Source organism: Papilio xuthus, unplaced genomic scaffold (assembly GCF_000836235.2).
Source record: "Papilio xuthus unplaced genomic scaffold, Pxut_1.1 DF827756.1, whole genome shotgun sequence".
NCBI classification, from domain to species: Eukaryota; Metazoa; Arthropoda; class Insecta; order Lepidoptera; family Papilionidae; genus Papilio; species Papilio xuthus.
In genome coordinates, this window is record NW_013530893.1 from 4,998,857 (window position 1) to 5,025,885 (window position 27,029).

General features: G+C 37.4%; 1 protein-coding gene across 1 annotated transcript in view; it reads right to left on the minus strand.

The window, feature by feature from the left end:
• Window positions 1-26,125, minus strand: part of mbc (dedicator of cytokinesis protein myoblast city) — a 33,064-nt gene extending 6,939 nt beyond the window's left edge. Inside the window, exons 1-22 of the mRNA XM_013309847.1 lie at window positions 25,958-26,125; window positions 16,336-16,507; window positions 13,603-13,705; window positions 13,132-13,277; window positions 12,844-12,967; window positions 12,455-12,694; window positions 12,026-12,117; window positions 10,843-10,986; window positions 10,430-10,553; window positions 9,886-10,095; window positions 9,612-9,710; window positions 9,357-9,533; window positions 8,866-9,055; window positions 8,476-8,624; window positions 8,049-8,218; window positions 7,374-7,560; window positions 6,912-7,042; window positions 6,502-6,676; window positions 1,911-2,015; window positions 733-921; window positions 389-627; window positions 5-59 (exon numbers count right to left, since the gene is read on the minus strand). Coding sequence (XP_013165301.1) covers window positions 5-59; window positions 389-627; window positions 733-921; window positions 1,911-2,015; window positions 6,502-6,676; window positions 6,912-7,042; window positions 7,374-7,560; window positions 8,049-8,218; window positions 8,476-8,624; window positions 8,866-9,055; window positions 9,357-9,533; window positions 9,612-9,710; window positions 9,886-10,095; window positions 10,430-10,553; window positions 10,843-10,986; window positions 12,026-12,117; window positions 12,455-12,694; window positions 12,844-12,967; window positions 13,132-13,277; window positions 13,603-13,705; window positions 16,336-16,507; window positions 25,958-26,003 — 3,267 coding nt within the window. The 5' untranslated portion in view covers window positions 26,004-26,125. The remainder of the gene's footprint in view (window positions 1-4; window positions 60-388; window positions 628-732; window positions 922-1,910; window positions 2,016-6,501; window positions 6,677-6,911; window positions 7,043-7,373; window positions 7,561-8,048; window positions 8,219-8,475; window positions 8,625-8,865; window positions 9,056-9,356; window positions 9,534-9,611; window positions 9,711-9,885; window positions 10,096-10,429; window positions 10,554-10,842; window positions 10,987-12,025; window positions 12,118-12,454; window positions 12,695-12,843; window positions 12,968-13,131; window positions 13,278-13,602; window positions 13,706-16,335; window positions 16,508-25,957) is intronic.
• Window positions 26,126-27,029: the final 904 nt, after the last annotated feature.

The window sequence follows — 27,029 nt, forward strand, 5'->3', positions numbered from 1 at the left end:
GCACATCCGACTTCGATTCCTCCGAGTGCAGCCGCTCGCGGAGCGTACTCGATAGTAGTCTGCGGTAAAATTATTATAATCCTTTGGTGTACATTTCTCATACTAACTTTGGTATTTACAAATCAAACAATGCTGTCTGGTATGTTTAGTAAAATCACTATTGATCGTCATAAACATTTTAAGAACAGATTGTTGTAATTGTCTTCAAATATCTCGGCGGCTCAAGGTCATCGACGCGCTGAGTCGCGCTCTCCCATCGCATTATGTTCTGCGAAGCGACTCACAACAAATTAAAAGCTGTCAAGATATTTGAAAAGACTTATACTTTATGACATCTACACTTTGAACTTTATTTCGATGCTAATAAGAACGATAGTCGTTTACTAACCTGAGCGCGTGCAGCATAACGTAATGCTGCAGATGCAGCATGTCAGCCCAATGCGGGCGGAAAACGGGTCGCTGCAGGAGCTGCAGCATGAGCGCCAGGCAGTCGTCCACAAGCGAGCCCCCCGCGCCTCCAGCACCCCCAGCACTCCCCGCCTCGTGCTGCAGCGCGCGCACCAGCACCGAGTATTGCTCCTCGGACATCTGACGCACCACGTCCAGCAACACGCAGACCATGCGACGCTGTGACAACATAGAGAAAAAAATCAGCAAAGACAATTCCCCAATTCTCAATTTAAAATGTAATTGTTTCCACACATCACTAAACCTAGTAGAAATGCCACTCACCACTAAAGGATCATCAGCTACGGATCCATCTTTATTAGTAGGTCTATCCCTGAGCATGGTGGAGGTCGTCTTGAGCACAGTGGGCAGCATGCGGCGCGCGAACTCTCCCCTGTCCGCCTCCACCGCGCCCACGTCGTCCCGCGCCAGCAGGGACACTACTTCTCCCATTGTCTCCACGCACAGTTCCACCTAAGTATAACCTTGGTATATTTACAAACTAAAATATAGTTTTTGAGTGTAGTTAAGTGTAGTGAATTTACTATCAATTACAAATAATGATGATTAGTTAGTTATTAATTGTATAGCTTAAATCCACGAAGATATCTGACCCGGTAGGCATAAATCAAACTCAATTATGACAGATCACTAGCGCCACCTGTCAAATGTCAAAAAAGTGTCAAAAGATTTTTGACGTATTTTACCTGTCTTGTATTGTTCTTTAATAGCATTTTAAATGCTCATGTAGGTTTTATATATTTTGTGATAGTACCAATCGCGATAGCAGCACCTGTCACCGAATCACATATCCTTGCGATTATGTCTCGTTACATGATAAAAATGATTAATATTAAAGATGTAGTAAATAACAGTTAAATCTTTAACCCATTATGTAGTTGACACTAACCTTGTTTACTAGGAGAATGCAGCATAAAAACAAACAATAAGTTAATTCATATAATTAAATCCAATCATGATTTATGGAACTCGATCGTGCTAATGTTAAGGATAATACTTACACTGAGCAACATTGTTCAATAACTCATCACCCATTCATAGCAAAGCTTATGAATATATATACATGCCTGACTTATTATTGATAGAAAATGAAAGGGATGAGATGATGATATAGTACATTTATAATAACAGACCTTATAACATTTCAGCGTGAACTTTGAAGGTATTATAGCTACTTACTTAATGTTTTTTTGGTGTACATATAAATTAAAGTGGTCCCACACTGCGTAAAAAAATTGCTATTAGGGTGTTGACACACTAGCGGTACTTACGATGTGTTTATATCTACTTACTGACACTCCATACAGCAGATAGATAGCACTAGTCATAAAGCTATATACTTACAGCTTACTAAGTGTATTTATAAGTGAATGTGTGCCGACACGTCGTGTAGATAGAGCGGGTTAGGGCGGCGTAACACCAGTGACACTAGCGGTACGTACGATGTGGGCGTGGTGCGTGTGCTCGCGTAGCCGGGTAGCGTCCGCGCCCAGCAGCCGCGCCGCCTTGCCCGCTGAGCGCGACTTGTGCGCCGCCTCGCGCTCGCACTGCCACACGCACGCACGCTACCGCTACCGCTTACGCTTATGCAAGCGTAACCTCACCGCGCCCTTACTTAGTACAGACTGATCTGACTATATTGAGTCGCCCAAATCACTACTTTATCGTCATAAATCAACCATTTTTACTTTCGCGATTACTTCGTCACTAGTAGTAGTAGTTTTACACTGTTTGTCAAAAAAACTTAGGTAATTCTACTGAGTATTTTATTAAATACAACAAAACTTGAACGGAATAGTTTTTGTGAATTTGTTGACGTCAAATCAGTGTACACTAATAAGCATCGAAAAGCGTAAAATCAATCGTTTTTTGCACATGCTGCTTTCGATCCAAGTTATTTTTATTTAAACACTGAATACACAAAACATTTTAATTAATTTTAAACTCTTCTCGGCGGCGGGTAAAGTTCAGAAGCACGCGGTAGCGTTAGTAAGCCAACAGTTACAAATATAACAATATTTTTAATTCTTAACAACATATCTGACAGTTAAATTTATAACAGTTGGCTAAAAACTCACAAGCTTAATTAACAGTTCGTGAGTGTACACTCGACTGCATTTTAAGTGTTCAAAATCCTTGTACATAAATATATTTCTATCCTTGTTTTCTCAATAGCAACAAGAGAGATGCCAATATGTCTTTATACCGTTAAAAAAAATTAAAATTCATCCCACTAAAAATGCAAACAACTGTACATAACATCAAGAGATTGCACACAACTCAACTTTCAAACGACATCGAAAGCTCGCTTTTTTACTTTTATTAATATTATAATAGCACATTAAAATCAAATAAAAAAAAACATGTTAAATAAAATAAAAAATGTAACAAAATTTTGTTTGTCAAGTTAATGTCTTATATATAGGCAGAAATAGATAAAAAAGAACTAGGTAAATAAATAATATTATTTTTATGATAATCTAGAAATAAACAAAGTAGATAAATTTACAGTAATATCATTTGTGTCCGAGTATTTATTTGGAATGTGTCTTTAAAAAGTTAATAAAAAAAATGTTGTTTCTGTGTTCGTGTATTGATTAATGAAACATGTGACATACACAACATATAAACAAATACAAACAGACTACACATAATACATATTGTTAGTAATATAGTGACGACACACACGTACACACACAACACACAACAACGCTGTGAGGATTAGATAACAGCTCGTTCTATATGCAACACAATATTGTTCAAAACTCATCAAATTTTTAATTATTTATAGTTTATAATTTGTGGTCTGTGGGGCTTTTAACCTTATGATCCATCTCCCAGGGTACCACTCTAGTTTGGGCACCAGTCCCCGGTTCATCAAGAAAAAATATCAAAGTTAATTTTATTTAAAAAAGAAATTGGAAGACAACCGAGCTTATTATCTTATATATCTCGTGTCACAATTTTCGTTCCTATAATCCTACGAAACGGCTTGACAGATTCTCATGAAATTTTGTGAACATATTGAGTAGGTCTGAGAATCGGTCAACATCTATTTTTAATCCCGCGCGGACGGAGTCGCGGGTGACAGCTAGTGTTAATATATCATTCGTAATATGATAAATTTTCATAATTAAAAGAAAAAAAAACAACTACAATATAGGAATAGTATTGAACAAGACAAACATAAAATTCACAATGACATAGCCCCAATCTTTCTAATCTATAAAGTACGCGTTACATAAAAGGCGTAGCGATATCTTATAACATATTTATCCCTTTCTTTTACTATAAGAAGGAAAGTGAAGACAAGAAGCTTCCTTCTATATTTTTTTTTAATATTATAAGGTGGCAAACGAGCGAGCGGCCACCTGAAATCGCTGAAATAGCGAAGTGACCGTTGCCCATAGACATACGCAATTGCATATGCGTTGCGTACCTTTAATCGACGGAGGAGAGGATGCACAGAAAGAAAATATTTTCCCTTTCCATGCATCCTCTCATCCGGAAAGTCCACTTCCACTTCCCATCCTTTCCTTATAAAAAAGGGTGGGAAGGGAAAGAGGACTATATTAGGCCTCCGGGACGCGCACTCATCAGACTGCACTTGAGGCCTGTCTTCTGTATGGTCGTGGTATATCACCGGGCGAGCCGGGACAATTCGTGCGAACATGCTAAAGCTCGCTCTACCACTGTTAACTTCTTTAAGAGACAAAAAGAGATATCACTACACCTTTATCACGACGCTAATATACCCCAATTCTATATCTACCCCACATTAAAACTTTTACAAGAAATATTCAACAACACACGAGGATCGAATTAAGCAATATAATTATCAATTTAAGGCTATTTTTTCAGAATTACCCATAAAGGTTTCGTATAGAAAACAACAAATGAATTCACTAATGAAAGTGATATAAAAAGGGCTAAACACTCACGTATTCTCGTCCGGCGGCGGCACCGACTAGATTCGAGCCCATCGGTCAGCGCGCGAGGGACCACGTCCGCGAAATAATACCAGTCCCACTCACCCCGATGGGCTCAAAACAAGTATACGTCAGTGTTTAGCCCTTTTTATATCAGTTTATTATAATGTCTCACGAAAGTTTGAATAATTTAACACTAATGAAAGGAAAGTATGAAATAAATTCCAGCTTCACGCGTTTTGAAGAAAAAGGATCTTGACATAAAGACGGGCGGACAACAAAGTAACAAGGGTTCCGTTTTTTCCTATGAGGTAGGGAACCCTAAAAAAATCAATGAAATGTATTGCTTAACCCGACCCTGTATCATACATGCTACACACAACACAAACATACAAGTGAGATGTGTATGTATGAGAGATAGTGTGAGACGTTAGCTCACGTTGTGTGCAGACCTCACGATGCTTGTGCCATCTGGGTGCCATTATACGAGTACAATGATCTTCATATTACTTAAGCAAAATTATTCCTAAAATTAGTACATTTGTATTAATTTCATTCTTTAGTATTCTTATTAAATCTTACATCTTACTAATAAATGTCAATTTAGGATAGATGATGGTTTTTTTAAAGTTTCATCAGAACGGTTGCTTGGATTTCACTGAAATTTAGCATAGATTTAGAACTTAGTCTAAAAGAAAACAGACCCCTTTTTTAATTTATCCCCGACGAAGTCGCCGGTAACAACTAGTATTTCAATATATTACTTGTTTGGTTATTAATTTGAATTTAAACGTGAGAAATTAATCGTTTGTGCAAGTTTTTTTTGGAGTTTACCTAAGAGTCTATATATTTGACAACAAAGGTTTTAATATAAATAAAATTATTATATCTAGTTTCTATACGTATACTCGCTTAATGTTAACTAAGGGCGTCCCTTAATGTAGATTTAGTACGAGATTATGTGTAGCAATTAACCTTACAATTATAAAAATAAGCATTTTGTTAGTCACAATTATTTTTGTCAGTTTCAACAGATGTACATTTTTTTACAATTAAAAAACGAAAAAGCTTTTGTATTTTATTTTAGTCAGTCACTTTTTTACATACACTGTAAAAAATGACTTTGTCTTTAACCAAGATTTCAACATCCGACTCGAAGGACCAACTTTTATTATCAAATCCAGAAGCATATAAAATTTAAAGAAAATTATTTATAAGAAGATGTGAATAGAATACAAAAGCTCTTTCATATATAACCGTACAATTCCACTGTAGACACATAATGTCGTCCCGTTTTACTACAAAGAGAATGAAAGAGATGACAATATGATTATATACAAAATGTTCGACAGTGGAAACCAAACATTAACATATACAACACGTAGCATGCTTCATGCGTGCTTACCTCGTGACCAGCGGCCGCCAACTGCCTTTCTATATACGACTCAGTTTGGGGCGAGTATACATTGATGTTTGATGGAAACGTACAAGCTGCCACAAAAGTGAAACAACCGCTGCTCATTGCCAGAGAAGGGGACACACAGGAAGAGAATGTCCCTCACTATGTGTCTCCTTATAAGAAAATGGTGGAAAGGGAAAGATTATAAAATAAACTATAAATAAAAGATACTCGCCTAAGACTGAGTCGTGTAATACAGTGCATGTGCATACATACCATGACAGGTGAGGTGTAACAGACGGACACAACGTTAATACCACATGTATGGAGGTGTGAGATTGTACCATCTATTAGTGTTGTATTATTCAATGGAATGTATGTATTGTATGAAATCCGTAGCTTTTAAACGACCTACATTTATTAAACTAATATAAAACTTTAACATTTGAAGGTGGCAAAGGAGCGAGCGGTCATCAAAATTCGCCGAAATAGCGAAGCGACCGCTACCCATCGACATCCACAATTGTAGATGCGTTGCCTACCTTTAATCAACGTTAGATAGGGACGCACAGTAAGAAAATATTTCCCCTTACCATGCGTCCCTTCTTTGGCGAGGAAAAGTGGAGTAAAACTATCCTTCTTTATTTATAGCCGTGTTTAAAAGTGGATGCTCGACGTATGTTTTGTATGTCTGCGTGTTTGTACCTCTGCGGAGGCCCGCAGCAGCACGCGCAGCGTGGCGGCGAGGTGGGGCAGCAGGCGGGCGCGTGCGGCGGGCTCGCGGCCCAGCTCGCCGCGCGTCAGCTCCAGCAGCGCCAGCAGCCGCTGCTTGCTCAGCCGGCCCAGCGGCAGCGCGTCCAGCGCGCGCACGCAGTACGCACTGGATACGTTGCACATAATGTTTATATACACAACAAGGTCAATCAATGTCTGCATTCACCAAAATTATACTTGGGGTAGCATTTTATTGAATAGATACCGTTGATACAAGTACTTTCAGCTCCATAATATCAATAAAAATGTCTACATTTTTTTTTATTATATTTTCATTGTTTAATTCTTGTAGAACATTTACTAATGTTGGTTTTTGTATAGGAATATGTTTCCCCGCTGACCTGAGCTCGACCTCGGGGAATATCTTGATGGCGTGAGGTACAGCATGCGGCAGGTACTTGAGCGCGGAGCCCTGGCACGTGAGCGCGTGGTCGCCGCATCTCATCAGCCACACCAGCGCCTCCAGCAATTCCTAAACAAAATAATAAGTGTAACTTTAGCTTACTGTTTTTTTTTCAAACATGGATAGAGATGATATCTTTTATACAGAGATTTTGGTCCCTGAAACCCAGAGTTAGTGTTCATCGTTGCCATCCTATATCCATGCCAAATTTCAACGAAAACCATTCAGCCGTTCTGAAGATACATTCTAACAAACATCCATCCATACATCCAAACATTTGCATATATAACAATTTCAAATGTGGCAGTAAAAGTTAAAATTGAGCATTATAGAATAGCTTCCAACACTTTAGAAAAACCCTTAGGCGAAGTTAACATACAGGAAGTTAAAGATGACAGACCTCTAGGTGATAGCAGACGGGATCCCCATCATGCTGATGAGTATCCAGCGCGGCTCGCAGCTGCCAGCTGCGCACGATGAGGCGCATGAGACTCTCCAGACACTTCATGCAGAGCAGCAGCCGCTTCAGCGCCGCCTCCCCGCCCTCCGCCCCGCGCACCGCCCACACCATCACTGATATCAGCTTCCTGCAACATTATCATCTCGTTCACTATAATGGTCTGGCTGATGGTCGCTTCTATATTTCAACGATTAATGGTTGCCGCTTGCTTCTTTTGACGACTTATGATATTAAAAACAATACTATCAAAGCAAACATAGATAAATCTGTGCCATTTTGCTTATAGTGATTTATCTGAGGTTGGACTCGCTATCTTTTCTAAATATCTTGTCTTGCAATGAATTTTCACTATCGAAACATTTTTGACAACAATCATCCATCCCTCTTACTCTTTTTATAAAAGACTAGCAGATGCCCGCTGCTTCGTCCACGTGGAATAAAAAATAGTAATAAATATATGTTTTGACACCTGGGGATAGTGTAGCTTCCCAACAAGAATTTTTCAAATAAATTCAGTAAATTCAGAGCCTATCCAAAACAACCAAATGTTTCCTATTTGTAGTATTCGTATAGACATAATGTTTGATACATATGTTTCTCGTGTATAATACTGACTGGTAAGCGAGGGCGTCACAGAAGCTCTCGTCGATATAAACATGTAGCACAGGCTGGAAGTGCTGGTACTTGTGGTCTGCCACCAGCGAGATGACACGCAGCAGGCACTCCAACACCAGCACACCGTAACTCTGCTCGTTGTACGAACCATCAGCTTCGCCATCCTCCACCTGAGAAATTCACATATTACTAATATTATAAATGCTAATGTTTAGATGTATGAATCTTTGTAAGAAGGTATCTCTAGACTACAAATTAATTTTGTGCGGACGGAGTCGCGGGCAACAGCTAGTTATTACCACTTATGCTTCTTACTGTGAGACAGTAACATCTACGACCACAAATAAGACTAGCCTCAAGTTAAACTAATTCTACGTACAATCTGATAACTGTGCGTGCCGGAGGTTTAATTTAAATCATTGTGTACCTGTGTGAGTATGGCGAAGAGGGCGTCGAGGATGTCCTGCAGGAATTTGACGAGCTCCTCGCTGGGCACCAGCAGCAGCCGCTCTAGTGCCGCGCGCAGCGTACCCGCCTCGTGATGCGCGCTCCACTTCAGCACGCCCAGGATCTCCTCTACACACACAAACACATATATACAGTATTAAATAAATAGAAAACCACTCGGAGACCATAGTCATTGAAAAAGTCCTTAAGTGTAATTTCATCTTATACTAAATCTACACTATGGAGACCACTTAATGACTCTGAGACTTCAATAGGTTTATTAAATACAAATAAACTTCAAATCAATCATACATAGTCCTTCGAGTCGGATATACATAACAATCTAAAAAAAATGGTAAAATAAATATACCTCGTTGAGTTAACTTGGTGGAACACAGCTTAGTGGCAACTGTCAGCGAGTCCCTGTAGACCAGTGAGAGTGGAGCTCTGGTGAGACCCTTCTCCGCGCCGGCGGGCAGCTCATCCCGCTTGGACGGCAGGCCGAGGCACACGGCCGCAGCCTCCACTTCTGCCTCGCTACCCGCTCGCTTATTATCGATCTTCGGATAGAATTAACTTTGGTAAGCGAAGTTTAATAGGATCTACCGACTACTATTTTAAAGATTTCTTCCTACATTAAAAGTTGGTAAACGAGCAAGTGGCCAAATGAATTTGCCAAAATAGAGAGGTAACCACTGCTCACAGGCCTTCAATCTACGGATGAAGAGACTCATAGGAAGAGAATATTTCAACTTTATATGTCACCTCTGTCAAATCCCCATCCTTTCCTGATAAGAAGAGGGTGGGTAGGGAACGAGGCTAGAGTAGAGTAAGCTGGGTAGCTGGGTAGGTGGCAGGTACCTTGTAGACACAGAGGTTGTGCTGGTTGTCGGGCGTGGTGGTGCCCTCGCGCTGCATGAGACGCAGGTAGGAGAGCGCGAAGTACCGCTCCGCGCGGTCCTTCGCCTCGTTGGAGCTGCGGTGTCGGCACAGGAACACTATGTGCGCCTCCTTGAAGTCCTCGATGTTCAGGCACACCTGATGAACATATTGACATATTCATTTCACACATGTGTGTATATACTCAACTAATTTGCACTTGACTTTAACCCTTACCTTAAAAACTTCTTGCCACCTAGGTCTATCCTCATGGTAGTACACTAGAGACGTGTATTCGTCCACTAGAGGCAGATCTGCTCCTATCGATATCACGCCCTGAAACAATTCTATTTTTGTCTCATCTGTACAATGTAAAGTGTGTCAGAATGTGTCACGTGTGTGAGGTGCGTGAGGCGCGTGAGGCGCGTGAGGCGCGTGAGGCGCGCGAGGCGCGCGAGGCGCGTGAGGCGCGTGAGGCGCGCGAGGCGCGCGAGGCGGTCAGTGCACGTACCGGCACGAGCCTGCCGTGCTTGTCGACGACTCTAGCAGTGAGCTCGATGTTGCGCTCGCTGGACTTGCCGCCGCCGCGCGAGTACGCGCCGCAGCACAGCGTCACGTACAGGTCGTTGCGCGCGTCGCCCGGCAGGATCACCTCGGGGAACCCCATCTTCCTCGCCACCGCGCGGTGACCCACCACCAAGTGGGGATTCTCTTCTCGTACCTCGATTATTACATTTTTATCTCACTAATATTATAAATGCGAATGGATGTTTGTTTTAATACGAAAACGGATCTTGATAAAATTTGTACATACACAGACTATTTATCAAGTTTTTCTTTAATTCCGCGCGGATGGGGTCGCGGGCATAAGCTAGTTAATTAATAAAAATTGAAGATTCATCCTTTTTATAGTATTTGAAAACAAAATCATTGAACAGTCAAAGAATTAAATTCCCTTCCCACTTTGCATGTAATGTCCAGCAAATTGTCGCTTAGTCACTTATGTACAAAGAAATAAAAAAAATTATAGTTGCACACTAATGTTCCTCACTAACTTGTTTCAAATCTCCTTCAATGAGCTGCAGCGACACCCACAGACCCAGCGGGTTCTTCGTGTCTTTCAACTCGCGATTTGCTATCACCTTCTTCAATAATGTATCCATGTTCTCTTTTTCGCATCTGAAAGTTCATTATTTTATACATAGAATAAAACATTACAAAAACATAGATAGTTTAAAATCTTTAACTAAAGATAAATGGCCTATAAATGGGCTAGACGACAACGCGAAAACAAACAATGTAATTGCTTTATATTATATCCTATGTTTGCTTAGCTACTATCTAATTGGTTATTTGTAAGAGGGCGGAATCTGTCTCATTTCAATGAACAATGCAATTTTATAAGTGTAACACCGCGAAGTGCCCTGAGTGTACATGTGTGCATGTAGCACGTGCACGAGATACTCACGGGTAGAAGGGCACCTGCATCTCCTTGTCGGGGCAGTCTGCGGCCAGGCAGCGCGTCACGTCCGCCGCCGCCACGCCGAACGGACGCCGCATCACGTGCCCCGCGGCCACGCCCCCAGACACGCCCCCCGCCACCGAGCTGCGTCTGCTGGACACAACACGTACACACTGACACTCAGCACCCTACCCTGAGCCAGGAGTCACTAGGACATAGTCAACGTTGCCCTGGTGCGGGTTCACTTCACACATATCTTTGAATTTTACTTCTCAGATATGTGCAACACGATGTTTACCTTCACCGTAACAACATAAGGTAAATGTACATATGTTAATTGAAAATGGATACATTGGAACATGGTAGGAATCGAACCCAGGAGCTGCAGATTACATGTCAACTGCTTACTGACTGATCCACCTACACTATATCCATACACTTGAATATTACATTGCCTGACTTATACAAGGGTAGTTCTCTAAATGCACTCCAGAGTCGCCCCAGAGAATCGCTTCGTATAGATTTAACTCTGAGTGCGACAATAATAATTTTACATTACGACCTATTAAAACGGCTTAACTTATTTCTAGGGCTGTTATAATTATTTTCTTTTCTCAGAATGTTAAAGATTTTTTTTTTATTAATTTATGTCATCATTAAATGGCAAAAAAGCATAGAAAAGCAGACAAAGTGGAATGTATCCTGACTTGTAACATAGAGCTTACATTTCGCGTATTTTAGCAAATAACTGAATGAAAAATATAACTTACGACATCTTACTTCTGGTGTACGGCGATAGACTAGCCCTGTGGGGAATTAAGCCCAATTTTAAAACAAAAACTATTAATATTTTAAAATATTGGTATGGAAATGTAAACTCGTTTGTCACAAGCCAGCTCCGGTTTGGAACTACGAGTCATTGTTAAATTTCACGTCATTACTAATAACATAAAGAGACACGATTTGCTTGTTTGTTTGTTTGCACTGAATACGCTCCGGTATACTATTGAACCGATTTGAAAAATTCTTACAATTTTAGGAAGTTACACTGTCCCTTGGTGCCATAGACTATATTAATAGGTTTTTTTAATTCCGGACGAAGTCGCGGGAAAATACTATATTGGCTAGAAAAAGGTAAAAGACAGGCGTGTTTTGATACTGCTGAGAAGATATTGCTGTGAACAGTGACCTGTGATCGATGTTCTGCGCCTCCATGGAGCCGATGCGCACCACGTGACACACCAGGAACACCTTCTCCTTCTTTATGTCACTGCCCAGGTCCTGCACACAGTGTCACAACTTACATCTTACTTATATTATAAGTGCGAATGTTTAGATGTATGGATGGATATTTGTTAGAAAGTATCTGCAGAACGGCTGCATGGCTCTCGCTGATATTTGGCATAAATGTAGATGTCTGGAAGAACGCATGGGCTATTATTCATTCTCCGCGAACGGAGTCGCGGGCGACAGTTAGTATCAAATGATAATACTGGAGCAGTGGTTTCTAAGCTTTGTTATAGTAGTAGTTAAGTACTGTACACAGTTCATTTTATATAAATCACTACTGAAAATGTCGGGTGAGATAGTTTTATAATGTGATATTTGGTGAACTTACAGTGAACATGAGCTGCGCGGGCGCCAGGTGGTGCGGCGGCCAGGCCAGCACCAGCTGCTCCGTCAGCTTCTGTCCCGCCGCGTCGTGCAGCGCCAGCCGCAGCTCCGCCCCCTCCGGCACGCGGCACACGAAGTTGTGCACGCGCACCACCAGTGTGTGCGCGCGCCCAGCCCCGCCCCCGATCCCGGCCCCGCCCACACCGCTGCTCGCCCCGCCCCCGCCCCCACCCGGCGCGCTATCCTGTACACAAACATTAACTGTTACTAATGATCTCCCTTGGTGCATTCAATATGAGAAATGTACGATAGACAATTTCCTGAGTGACCAATTAACAACTCGTGTGCAAGATAAGTATCAGTTGTGTTAAAGTTAGCATCTCGAAGTCTTACCATATTCTTATCCAGTCTTGCGTTTGCTTCATCATGGAGCGCGTTTAATTTGTAAGTGGATATGGTGAGGGGGTCCACCAGCTGGCCGGTGGGGGTCCGCACCGCTAGCTCCATATCCAAAGTTCTGCAAACAGTACATATTATGTGCAGCAGTTTTTAATCAGTTAATTTACCAAAAAAAGCACCAGAAACACATAAATAACTTGGTCTAAGTCACCATAAGACTTCTGATCCAACTTTCCCCTATGGCTATACATTACTTTATGTAAGACAGCGCCCCTTAGTTACCTGTTTCCTTTGTCGATGGTGAAAATGGCGGTCCGCGCGACCTTACGCAGTTGGTCCTGAGGAAGCGCGCTGGAGGCGGCCTGCGCGCGCAGCTCCAGCAGCGCCCGCATGCTCACCTCCATGAACTTGAAGTGTTCGCTATTCGTCTGAAAGAACACGACTACACATTACAACAGACACTACAAACATTATGACTCATCCGAAAAGTTATAGCTCTCATAATATCAGTAAAACCGTACACAATGCAACGTGAATATTGGAAACTAATATCGTATGGTTGCTTCACTACAATCGCGTTGCGCCCCGTACACACGACGTCCAAGCGTCGACGCGCGTCGTATATTCGTTGTCGAACTTTTATCACATTCTTTTGCGAATTCGCTTAGTGACTAAAATCGCCGGTTCCCATAGACTTAAATTGCATTGTGTACGAAGTACGTAAGAAATATATCATTTCATGTTTACACTCACAATATAGAGTTTCTTCCAGTCCTTGAGCCATTCCCGCAGCGTGACGGCGATGTCGTGCACCACACCGCGCCCGCCCGCTGACGCCACGACGACGTCCCCGCATCTACGGGAGCCAGTATCTCAATGCAAACTACTGATACGTTACTAAAAAATGTAGAAAGATCCTTCTGCTTACAAAGAGAGGTAGTAGAGGTAGAAGAATAAGCCATAATGGTATGTAAGGGTTCATGGTCTTTGCCTCTCTTACATATCAAGAATAGTGCTGATAGTTATTTAAAAAGGAAGATGTCAAAGACTACATCTACAGTTACATGAACAATACATTAACGAATCAGCCAACACTTAAATTAAAGGAATTATTAATACAAGACATTATAATTATAGGGTAAATTATCTCATACATGGCCGGCAATAATTTTCTTTCCGGAAGCTTCGTAATATTAAACGTGGTAACATCCAATATAACAGACATATTTAGAGCATACGGAAGTAAATAGCAAGATACATCACACCCCAGAGACTGGCCTACTCTTATCGCGCCTACATTTTTTCCTGCAACATTATTTACTACGAACCGTACAAACGTTCTCTGGGGAAATAATGGGAGAGCTCACATGAGTTGAGGATAAAAATTATCGTATACAAAATTTGTGTGAAATACACTTATTGTAAATTTACGTAAAAAAAATAAAAACCCTATATTGAAAGTATTAACCCTCCCTTAACTTAGTGTATCCCCTTAGTGGGGACGCATTGTAAGCTGGTATAACTCTTAAATCGAATTTACACATATATTTTTATTGTTAAAAATTTATCCGATATATCGTTATCTCTGTTTTTTCACCAAGAATGAAAGTGATAGCATGTTTAAATATTTCAAAATTCAAAATCCAAATTAACTTACAAATCAAAGACATGACGCTACAAAAATGTTTGTTTATATCTTCTTTATCGACTGAAACATTGAACAGACAAGTAATAAAAATAATGCACTCTACAATTATCTTTAAATAAATTTAGCAGTCGCCCGCGACTCCGCCCGCGTGGATATATAAAAAACTTAATTACTGTAGCATTCGCATTTATAATATTAGTAAGTTAAATAAAAAGCAGCTCTTTAAGACATAAATTCGAAAAAAAAATGAATAAATCCTATCCTATGTCCCTCTCCAGGCTCTAAGCTACCTCCTCACCAATTTTCAGCCATATTGATAAAGCCGTTCTTGGGTTATAAATAGTCTAACTATAACGACTTTCTTTTATATATCTATATATAATATACATATAGATATCATCCAACCACTGGCTAATCTTGAATGCAATCATATCAACAAAAGTCAGTACCGGACGCCCGGGTAGCCAAAGCGTAAAGATTATCTCATTTGATAAACCTATTTTCATTACCATTATTTTATCTATCCTGGTACAATGTTTAAAAACAACCGCACAAATATTATATTATCCCTTTCATGTCCTAAAAAAACCAAAAGAGATGACATATTTTGCACACGTCAGATCCCATTATGTTGATATTTCAGTTTAGATTATGCTCCCTAAAAATGACCTTTTAGCTCCGAGAGAAAATGTCAAAAGAGATATTTTAATAATATAAATACGGATGTCCACATGTATGGATGTTTGTTTGAAGATATCTCCAGAACGGCTGAACGGATCTTGATGAAATTTGGCATACATATAGAACATTGCCTGGAAGAACACATAGGTTACTATTTTTTTCCCCGCAGCCGGAATCGCAGGCGACAGCTAGTTCTATATAAAATGATCATCTCCTTTCAATCGCATTCCTATCCTCTGCAGACGATTACAGAAAACGAAAACGTTCAAAATTCGACTAAAGATGAATGGTTGAGTTTAAGAGGAGCATCACGCCCTCCTTATTACTGAAGCTATTCCTTACAAATTGCTGAAGCGTGTTCGAAATAACAAAGTTTGTGAGTAAATTTATTTTTAAAATACTTATCGATAATATAGATTTTTTTTTACATAGAAAATTATTTTTTACATTATTTCAAAACTACCTATTTCCCGCGATTCCGTCCGTATGAAACTAAAAGAAAAGTTTATTGGTAAACAATGTGTTCTTTCAGACTGATATTCTACATCTGTGCCAAATTCCATTAAGACCCGTTGAGCCATTCCGGATTATACCTCCTTTCGCATTTATAATATTAGAAGGAGTTTAAAGGCACTCTACAATGTGGCTAGGTTACAAACACGCGACAGTCACAGTAGATGATATTACGATAATAATAAAAAATATTATTGATGTAACGGTTCTTTATGATGCTGTACAAAATTTAACCGGAAGCATTGTACAGCTGTGCTTGATAAATTGTAAAATGAAGTGATAACATCAATTAGCCGGACGGCCGGCTATCAATGGGGTCAGAGACCCGGTCAATTGGCGGCCTCGGTCATCAAATATGAGGTCGCGGGTTCGGTACTCGCGTGAATTAAAACCTTATTATTGAATAAGGAATGCCTGAAATCTAGGGTTGCCAACTCCTAAATACTGTAAAGTTAATCGGTGCAATTCAAAATAATCTGATTTTAACTAAAGGCGTCGGACAAAAAACCATGGATTTCTTCGGAACAGAGTATGTTTTTTTTTCAAGCTTTCGTCTTTTTTCGTTGCCAGACTTTAGGTATACGTTTTAATTTGACAACCCTAGTAACATGATGAGACATTGCTTTGTTATCAAAATATCTTACCTATCGACGGTGCACTCTCGTATGACGACGTATGTCTTTGGGAAGGCACCGGTAGTACCCGCGCGCAGACTGGTGCCCCAGTACCATTGGCTGGTCTCGCGCTGCAGATGCACCAGCTCGCCCACCTCCAGCTGCAGGTGGTGCTGCGAGCTGCTCGTGTAGTTGTATACAGCTGAAAAGAGTAATACAACTTTACACCGTTTACCTAGACTTGCTTCAACCACCTTCCATCCTCTGTTCTCCTGGTAATTTTATGTGCATAATTACAGTTATCGGGTCAGATAACAAAGTAACTTCTCTTCTTTCCTTGTTCTTTTGTTCAACGAGAGATTAATCATCCTATCCATACGTATTCAGGTTCGATTCCCATACCGAGTTACAACGTCCATCGGCATTCCTTCGACCTTACTAGTAACAAAACACGTGCTAATTACATACCAAACACTTGCCATTACCGCACGCTGAATAACCGAGCATCCGTTACCATTGTGCCGAATCGGGCAATGTCATTGATTGCTAAGTCAACACGTGGATATGGCATTGCGGGTTCGATGCCCGGTACAATATGATTTTTTATAAGAGTGAACGAAAAATTAATAAGACAAAGAAAATCTACGTGCGGTATTGATTTCGAATTAGTAAGATATATTTCAATTATTTGAAAGTAAATATTTCTGAAGGCGAAAATTGTCTCAAACCTTAATGACTACTTGAATCGATACAAAAGCATCCTCTTTAGCATTCTACAAACCTATTTTACTAATATTATAAATGCGAATGTTTTGATGGACGTTTGTTATTAGGTATCTCCAAAACGGTTCAAAGGATCTTGATTAAATTTGGCATACAGGTAGAGCATAGTTAGGAAGAACACATAGGCTACTAAGTTTAGCTAATTAAGTTTTTTTTTTTAATTTCGCGTAGACGAAGTAACGTGACAACTAGTAGGATATAAACAAAGTTGCATTCTAAATATAGCTTGTCAAATTTAGTTTAAAACCGCAGTTCATCAACCTTTATAAATATAGACTAATTAAACGATAACATGTTTACTAATTTGATTAAAATACACAACACAAATTAAAATAATTGAGTACAAAATCGGCCTACATCATCATATATAAATATTTTTACCTAAAATAATTATTGCGACATAACAAATTATGAAGATCAGGATTCAAAACTTCAAAGCTTTCTTTCTACATTTCAAAATTTGTATGCAAAACGTAATAAATTTAATTTACTCAAGCGACAATAAATTTGTAAACAATAGCCAGTTTCCTTCCTTTAGCAGACAAGCAGAGATGGTAGCTTCATCGTATATATAAAACGAACAATAAAACAAACTCATAGGTAAATTGATTACTCGTAAAACGCTCTGTTGATTTTATCCAACGATAAAATAAGGGATTTCAACGTAGTCACATGTTTAGCATTCCGATACGAGAATTCAGAGGGTCAGATAAAATTTTTGCCTTAAGGAAGCATCTAAGATTTTATACATACCACAATCGGGATATCGCACTGGTTAGTCACAGGATTAAAAGTTATTAAGTATTATTTCAAAGTTCAAGTTATATTGGTACTCTAGTATGTCTGTACACGTTCTTATATGACAACAGAAATGTTAGATCTCTGGTCTTGTCTATCTACAATAACTAATAAATGTCGTTACTATTACAGATGACTTTAAACTATACATTAACTATTATATTCTCAACTAATATATGTATACAACATTTCCTGTTTATTACTTTTTGTTTATTATCCGTGCATTGATACTGATTTATTGTGAAAACAAATCTTAAGGTATTTCATAAGAGAATAGTACTGGCTGCAAGTGGACGTGGAAAAAGTTTAAAAATATACATATATCGTAGAAGTGTCAGGTGTTTAAGTAAACTCATCAGTGACGTCAGATAAGGTATGGTAGACACTAGACTTGTTAATTTAGTTTTTCTATTGTCTTCATTTTACAGTGGTAATAATTACTAATGAAGTCAAGGCAAATCATAATATTATAAATGCGAATGTTTGTATGGATGGATGTTTATTAGTAGGTATCTCCAGAACGACGGTGAAATTTGGCATTGATATAGAACATCTGGAAGAAAACATAGGCTACTAACATTTTTAATTCCGCATGGACAAAGCCGCGGGCGACAGCTAGACCTTTTATTAATTAAAATATCAAAAAACTCCAATACAAATTGAATGCCACATCACTCGTCCAAATCCGATCAGTCTTTTAGCCTGTAAGCGATCACAATGGAACTTAAATACGTGCGAAACATAACCCTCCTATTTCAGTTAGGTATAAAAAAAATGTTAGCACATAAAAAGCCGTAAAGAAACCTATCTAGCATCAAAGCATTGTAAGTAAAAGTACAAATTTTGCATTAACAACATAATTTTATACCAGGAAAGTGCTTGTACATAAAAGTGAAAATATATTATTTTAGGGGTGGATTTAAAACAGCCACTGTGTACTGCCTGGTAACAGCGATAAGGGACCTTTCAAATGTCATGCATTATCTTTGCTATTATAAAAGCTATTTTAACGGATTTCCGTCAACAAGGAATCCTTTAAAACATTCTCTAATTGAAAAATAACAGTCATGACATAATGAAATTGCGTTATAAATATCAAACAATCTACCCTAAAAGTACAAAGAGCAACCCTTCCCTTAAATCATTGTATTTTTTAAATCCATTGTACCAATATGTAGTACTTAAAATTTGTATGGAATAATCAAGCAATAAGAACCTTACGTTTAATTCGTAATCGTATTCGTAATTCAAAAAACAAAGAACGCAAATTTCATCATATAATTTAGACCCTCTAGACCATAGATTTTTACGTAGTAAATTGAACCCATTTAAATGCACGATAAAGGATATGATTTTTACAAAATTCCTAAAAAAAAAACATGAGTATACTCCGTTTTACGATGAAACATAAATCAGACTTTTAAACACGATATTTCTTTTACTAAAATCATGATTAAAAATCATTTCCCGTCAAGTTTAGCATTCAAACTCGGGGATCCTTATGAATGTTTAATTTGTATTCCTCATTTAAAAAAATCCAATAAGACCGGCCGAGGAATACTGATATTCTTTTATCGCTTGAGAAAGTCGCTTTGTCTTCAAGATATTGTCAAGTTGTTGTCCGTTGGCGGGGAAATTTATTAAAATTGTGCAAAAACTTCGCAGTAGATATGTAAAACTGAGAGATTAAGGGGAGTATTTATTGCCACGGCGGTCTCATCCTACAGGATTAAATGGTGATTGATAGAGGGCTAGAATCGCGTGAACGGAGCACTTTTTCCTGAATATTTTTAAGACAAATTGCCCATAGTTTTTCGACTCTCCGTACAATCTTGTCTCACTTTGAAATTCCACAATTTGGCTGATTTTATTAATATTCCGACGATGAAATCTTACAGTTAGGGTGAAAACGAACTAGATCCTTACACATACGACATCTCTTAAGTAGTATTTCTTGCACGGGAAAGAGATGAGAATCCGCAAGTAAGGACTTTTCTTTAGTAGAGTCTAGAAAGAATATTCTCTGTCTTTGAAGGATTACATCTTCCTTAAATGTAGCTATCTCCAGCTCCCAAAGAAGTAAGTATATTATCAAACTCAATTTATGTTTAAATTTTTCTTTCCTTCTTGTATTCCTTTTGTACATGTTGTAATTATGAGAGTTTGAATATTACGTTCATTTTACGGGATAATAAAGAAGCTATTATAAGATAGCCCGCATCCAAGTTATTATAACATTTTAAAACAATAACGCCCCTAGCTAGAGATCCGCCTACAAAGTAAAGAAATATCCGCCTTTACTTTTGGTATCAGATTTTGCTTTAAGGCAAATACTACACGTTAGAAAGAAATGCCAACATTTATATCGTAAATAGGACAAAGACGATTTAATTCATTAAATTTACTTTTATGTCGCATCATGACTATCTTACTAATATTATAAATGCAAATGTTAGGATGAATGGATGTTTGTTTAAAGGTATCTCGAGAAAGGTTGTATGGATGTTGCTGAAATTCGGCATAAATGTAGAACATAGTCTGGAAGAACACATACGCTACTGAATTAGTTATTTTTTTAGTCTCGGGCGACAGCTACTATCGGAATAAAAATTGCGTCATTCAAAGGTTAAGAACAACGCCATCTAACGGAATAAATAATAAAACGATAATGCATGTTTTTATTAAGCGTTTTATTTAAATACTGACGCGATATGAAAGCTTGGACATGTGTTTAATTCAATATTAACGTACGAAACGAACAGTTGTATTCCAGACGGGCCGGATACAATAAGAAGCAATTAAGAATCACTTAAAGCTGTTAATTGTTAGCTTTGTTTACTGCGGAGCGGGATTAATTTTAACATGGCGGCATTCGAACGCCGTTTGAAATAACCAAATTAAAGTACAAACGATTCTTACGTATTAAAAATTAAAATATTATTTAAACACACTCAAAGACAAAAAAATACAAGTATCTATAGCAAATAGGTTTGTTAGTTTTTCTATATGAAAATCTTGAGAATTATTCCACTTCATCCAGATATTACGATAGTGGGCGTATTTACAGCTGCTTAAAACAAATGACATACGTAATATTAAACATTGTGCGAAATCCGCAAAACCCTACTTTCACATCCCACGCAATCAACTTTTATCGTAACCCTTGTCGCGGCTAAACCAGTTTAAGCGCTAAATACGTAAAGGATATTTTAACATCAAGCATACAAACAATTTGGTGTAAGGAGAATCAAAAGATTAAATCTTGTTGCTATGATACATCGTATGAGGATACATTTTTTCAGATATTTTCATACTTTTAATTTTAGCTAAATTTAATATCGTATGCAATCTAGATCTTTTACTTTGTTTGAACATCGTTATTAGCTACGGGTATCGTTAGCACGGTGTCGTATGCCAGGTGCGCTGTCTCGGATGTCATAGATCACTAAATTAATGGATGTGGCATTCTATTTTCGAATTTATTGAAGTTATAGTTGGGACAAGGATTAATCAAACGAATATATGAACTACATTTGAATCACGATAACAGCGTGGTAAGTCTGGTGGATTGTAACCTCGTACCTCAATGAGTTAAAGGTATGATTCATATACACTATTTCCATCCTTTTGTTCTTATAATTGTTTTGAAACATTATGGTGAGAGATGCAAATGTGCATTAGATGCCTAGGGAAACTCTGTTAAAACACGAGTAAGGCTTCAATTAAGATCTAAACGTTAAGTATTGATGTCTCTGTCCAATGATAGTTATCCCTCGTTGGGATATCGTATCCATATATTTTATATTCTATGGCGAATCCAATCAACATGCGGTGCGCGGCGATGCGTGTTTTGGTGCGCATTGTTGGCCGTTGCGTACGCATTGTGTCATATTAGTTGTCGCCTTGTTTGTACCATAGCATCTATGTTACGTATGCATAGAAACTACTTCGTAAAAGGAAAAACTAACAAACGGTTCAATTGAGGTTAAATTACTTCGAAACAAACACATCTTTGAAAAGAGCAACTTATTCATCAAAAAATTATTTACGGCGGTAATTCCTTCCCTCAAACGCCAATCTGGACACAAAATACCCTTATTTTTCTATGTCAGATTAGGTATAGAAATACCAAAACTTTTGATTTTTGAATTACACAATTTGTTTTGGCTTTGCCTTGTATTGAGGGTCTGGATTGCATTTCGGGACGGCGACGGCGTCCTCGATTATGTGACGCGACTTTGACAGTTTACAATTGGACTTCCTCAGGTGGGGAATGGGGCCGCGTCGCGAGTTAATGCAAATTTAGGGGACCAGACGCGATGGAATGCCAATTTTATTTACCAGTACATTACAACGAATATAATTTTATCCATTTTAGTCATAATATCATCGTAGTATACAGTAATACTAACTTGTAATAAGACCTGTATTTATAATTATCACCTTGGATTTCCAATACTGAAACTTTGAACTCTTCAACACTGACTCATTCTCTTAAAAGATAATGATATACTTTTCTACAAGTTTAATTAAAGTGATACATTAAGTTATATATTGAATACTAATCTCATGTTAACTCCCTTATGTTGCCTTCAGCTCATATGTCCCCACTGAAAGGCTCAGAGTCTACTCGAATAAGGGTGACTAGGCCATAGTAAACCACGCTGGCTCTGTGCGGGTTTGACTTCACACATATCTTTGAAGATCTTAGCACATATGTGCAAGTTGCATCACGATGTTTTCCTCCACCGTACGCACACCTGATAAATGTACATATTCAAATCGAAAACCACTTTAGCGGGGTCAAACGTGGACATTCAAAAACGCTAATATAAAATGTTAATTCGTATGTTAAAAAAAGACATTGATATTGTTTTCAGCTAATTGTGTCATACAACGGTACCTCAGATAACTGGCAGTCCGGCCCTGTGACGATTTTTTTCACCATAAAGCCTTTGTACAAACGAGGTCGCTTTACGAAAATTAAAACGGTGAATAAGTCAAATGTATGCAATAACTAGCTGTTGCCTGCAACTCCGTCTGTGCGGTATTAAAAAAAAACGTAATTAAAGTAGTCTATACGTTCCTCCAGATTATGTTCTACATGTATTCCAAATTTCATTAAGATCCGTTCAACTGTTTTGGTGATAGCTTCAAACATCCATCCTTCCATCCAACCAAACATTCACATTTATAATATTATTAAGAAGTAAGATTAATCTGGATACTTCGACTAACTAAAGACTAAGACTAACTAACTTCGACAACTAAAGACTAAACTACTAAAACTGGATTAAATGTTTTAGAGACACGAAAATAACACGTCTCTTCGATGCGGAAAAATTTACACAAAAAACAGTATTGTTGTCTCTGGTTTATCAAAAGGAATAAGAGAGATAGCGATGTGACTTTCTATAAATTTCAATGGGACAAATCCAATACACATTTTCCTTGTCTGCTGGGCACAAGAAAAGCACTGCTGTAAAAACTAGCCTATACTCGGCATCTCCTTGTACGCACTAAGTTAGATCTAAGTTTAGCACTTGTAACGCAAGTAGTGAGTATTGATTAAGGAGAAAATCGAAGGGGAAAGTTTCCTACAACTTAGTTTATAAATAAACTTGATCTTGACCAATTTAATATTCTTTACTTGCAAAAACATGCAACATGCCCATATCCATCAGTTATCTTCAAATTGATCAAACCATTCCGACGATTACCAGGAACAAACGGACTTGCGGACAGACAAACAGGCAGACAGACAAAAATAGAGAGTAAAGTAAATACATCATTACATATGGACACTCCAATTATATTATATGTACAGATGTATAGAAGACAAGCATAGTAGAAATATTCAAAAATGTATTATCATAAAACATTCATGAAATAATTTTTTAACCATTTGCAATCATTTATTTTACAAAAAAAGGGAGTAAGGGCTCTCCACTCGTCACATTCCGTCTCCAGAAATAGAGAAAAGTGTATTGTGGAAGTTTGCTAGGCCGTGCCAAACGGAGATCCATGGTTTCTGCCTACCTTTCTAGGTTATAGACATGACTTGTGATTTGTTTTACAAATAATTACATGACAAGTACTAGGAGCTCATAAACTTGTAACATGACTAAATATACATGATATACAGAGGTCAGTCTAACAATAGCAGCGGACTTTATAATGATTGTATGAGGAAATGCTGCGGGAAACATAGGTTGGCTTTACATGCTGTGTAGCATTGGTCTACCTTTGTTGTGCACAAAGGGTTAACCTACTTTAAAGGTTAACCTGATTTGATACTATCCAATCAATGTAGATAAAGGCAGTTATAGAATATACAAATTTCTAAGTTTTAATGGCTTAGGAACTTAGTGTTAAAATGGCTTTATGTTTATCAAAATCTGTTGAGTTTTTCCAGAGATACCTTTTTACAAACATCCATCTAAACTTTTGCATTTATAATATTAGTAATATAATAAGATTATTGTGCTCAACCACCATCTAAAGTTTTTTCAATAAGTATTAATAATGAGTCAGAGCATTTTTGTGATAACAATAAAAAAGTTAAACTTTTATCTTATATATAAAATTGTTGTGTCACAATTTTCGTTCTCATACTCTTCCGAAGCGGCTTGATCTATTCTCATAAAATTTTGTGAGCATATTGAGTAGGTCTGAGAATCGGCCAACATCTATTTTTCATCCGTCTAACTGTTATCCCAAATTTCGGAGTCGCGGGCGACAGCTAGTATAATATAAAATAGCAATTTAACATCGGACGAACCTAATATTTATTGATCTGATAATATTTGTCAATATATTTAATACTAAAAAATTACGGTAGATAATATTATGTTTATTAATGCTAATTTATGGTTAAATCAAATCACTCGGCAGATTCCAACAGCAAACAAATCTTTATGAGGTATTTCCTCATTTAAACATCACTATGCAAGGCCCTGTACTTGACCCCAATACATGTCTAATACACACCTACATATATATATACTAGTGACATCTTTTAACAAAATAATTAACTACTTTTGACAGAATCATAAATTCTTAATCAGGTAAATTTTAATTTGTTCAGTTATTTCTAAGGTTAAGGTTATTTTTACAGCTATTGCCTTGACAGATGACAGATAATCCACTTGTAAAGTATTTATTTATCAGGAATTTTTAAATTCATAATAGAGGTTGTCATAAAAATCTTAAATAAATATCCAGTAATTTTAGAAATGTATAATTAAGGTCAGTATTAATTGACTCTACTCTATCTATTCTCTGTTTATTTATTCTTTTAAAATATAAATGTATTGCAGAAAAGTAGTTAAAACATCCCAATGGTTAACCTTCATAAGCGAGAAACTAGGATTATAGTGAAACTTCTATAAGCGAGAAAAATATTGTCCCTTGTACTCTTGCTTATCAAGGTTGAACTATTAAGCTTAACTACTAACATTTCCACTCTCAAAACACTTGTATGAAAACAAGTTGCCATCTTGATACATTCAAAGGCTTTCATGTAATTAGACCTAAAATGTTCTCCCATTACATTGGTTTATTTTTTATGACCTGAAGGAGGTATAACAACTTTGTTTGGTATTTTTAATAAATACGATGATATAAAAAAAAAATACGAGAAGCATATTTTTTTCGATAATTGTCAATAGCAAAAAAATAAAATTAAAAACTTCATGTTATTTTAGCATGCTTTTGATGGAAATAGCAAACAAATATAATTTAGGCAAAGAACAACAAAAGCATGAATGAAATTATATTTGTTAAGTATTGTCTCCCGCGTATTTTCCAATTGTTATAAAATACTTATCATAAGACTACTTAATCATACGTTATGGGAGTGGTCAAATAACTTATAAAAACTTACTAAGATGTTATGTAAAAATGCAATTTTGTACCAGGATGGAACTGATATCAACGAAGAGAATGAGGCAATGTTTATATTTATCTGGACTCCGCGGGAGGGAAGTTCTACAAGCGATTAGGAAACTTTATCAAAAAATTTGATAACTCCTTAATACGAAAGTTGTAAGTTATGAAATAAAAAACTCACCGACGGCGTAGCAATCCTCATTTTCAAGGTTTTTCCACACAGTCATGTTTATAAGGCACTTAATTTTATTTTAATTTTAATTAAAAAGTAAGGATCGTCATTTTTATCTCACGACAACTTTGTCAAAACACAATGTCTATGGGCAACTGTAGTGCGGTGCGGCGTGCTGCGAACCATGACTGTTTTGCTTATTGGCTATGGTGTGCTGCGCTTCGTACCGGTTTTTTAAATTTGACATTTACTAAATACAGATTAAAAACGTTGAAAACTTAAGTCATATTATTTTATTATTTATTATTATTATTATTATTTTATATACTCTTTGACTTATGTCGAAAAAAAATTTTTTATGACTTAAAGCATTTACGAAAAACACAGATGTTATATTAAATTTGAATACTGTTTATTACTGGACATCAAAAACCCAAAAAGATCGAGCACAAACATTGATACAATCAAAATTTTATGTTTTGCAGTACATATTTCATTTTCACTTACAGAAAATGGAAAACGCTAGTGCAGGAACGACCTTCTAAAGGTGTCTAGGAGACATTTAAAAATTTCCTGCTCTGTTATTGTCTACAACCATAAATTTATGGGAGTTCCATAAAGAGTTTAGGTTAAATTGTAGATTTTACATGTTTGCTACTAAACCAATTCAGGCGTCAAGGTATTAAAAGTTGAATATAAAATGTATGTGTGTGAACAATCAACAAGTAAACATTTTATTTACAATTCCAAAAAGTGAAAATTTTTACTTCAAATTTACTTGTTATTCCGTGTCTAAATATATAGAAATCTAATTATTACCTAGTCCCAAGTTTCAAATATCGAGGGATCTTCAAGTCGAACCCAAATGACCTATAAATTCCTCTTAATTTATAGCACGTGTTGAAGTTATGTCCAATTAGTGGAATCTAACTGGAACATGTTCCACAAATTGACTACATCAATTCCAGGAGTCAGACGAATAAATCTGATTAATATACGATTTGATGAAATTATTTTGCTATTGCATTTATCTTTTGCTATCAATTAATTATAATCGTTGAGTTACATTTGTTTTAATTTA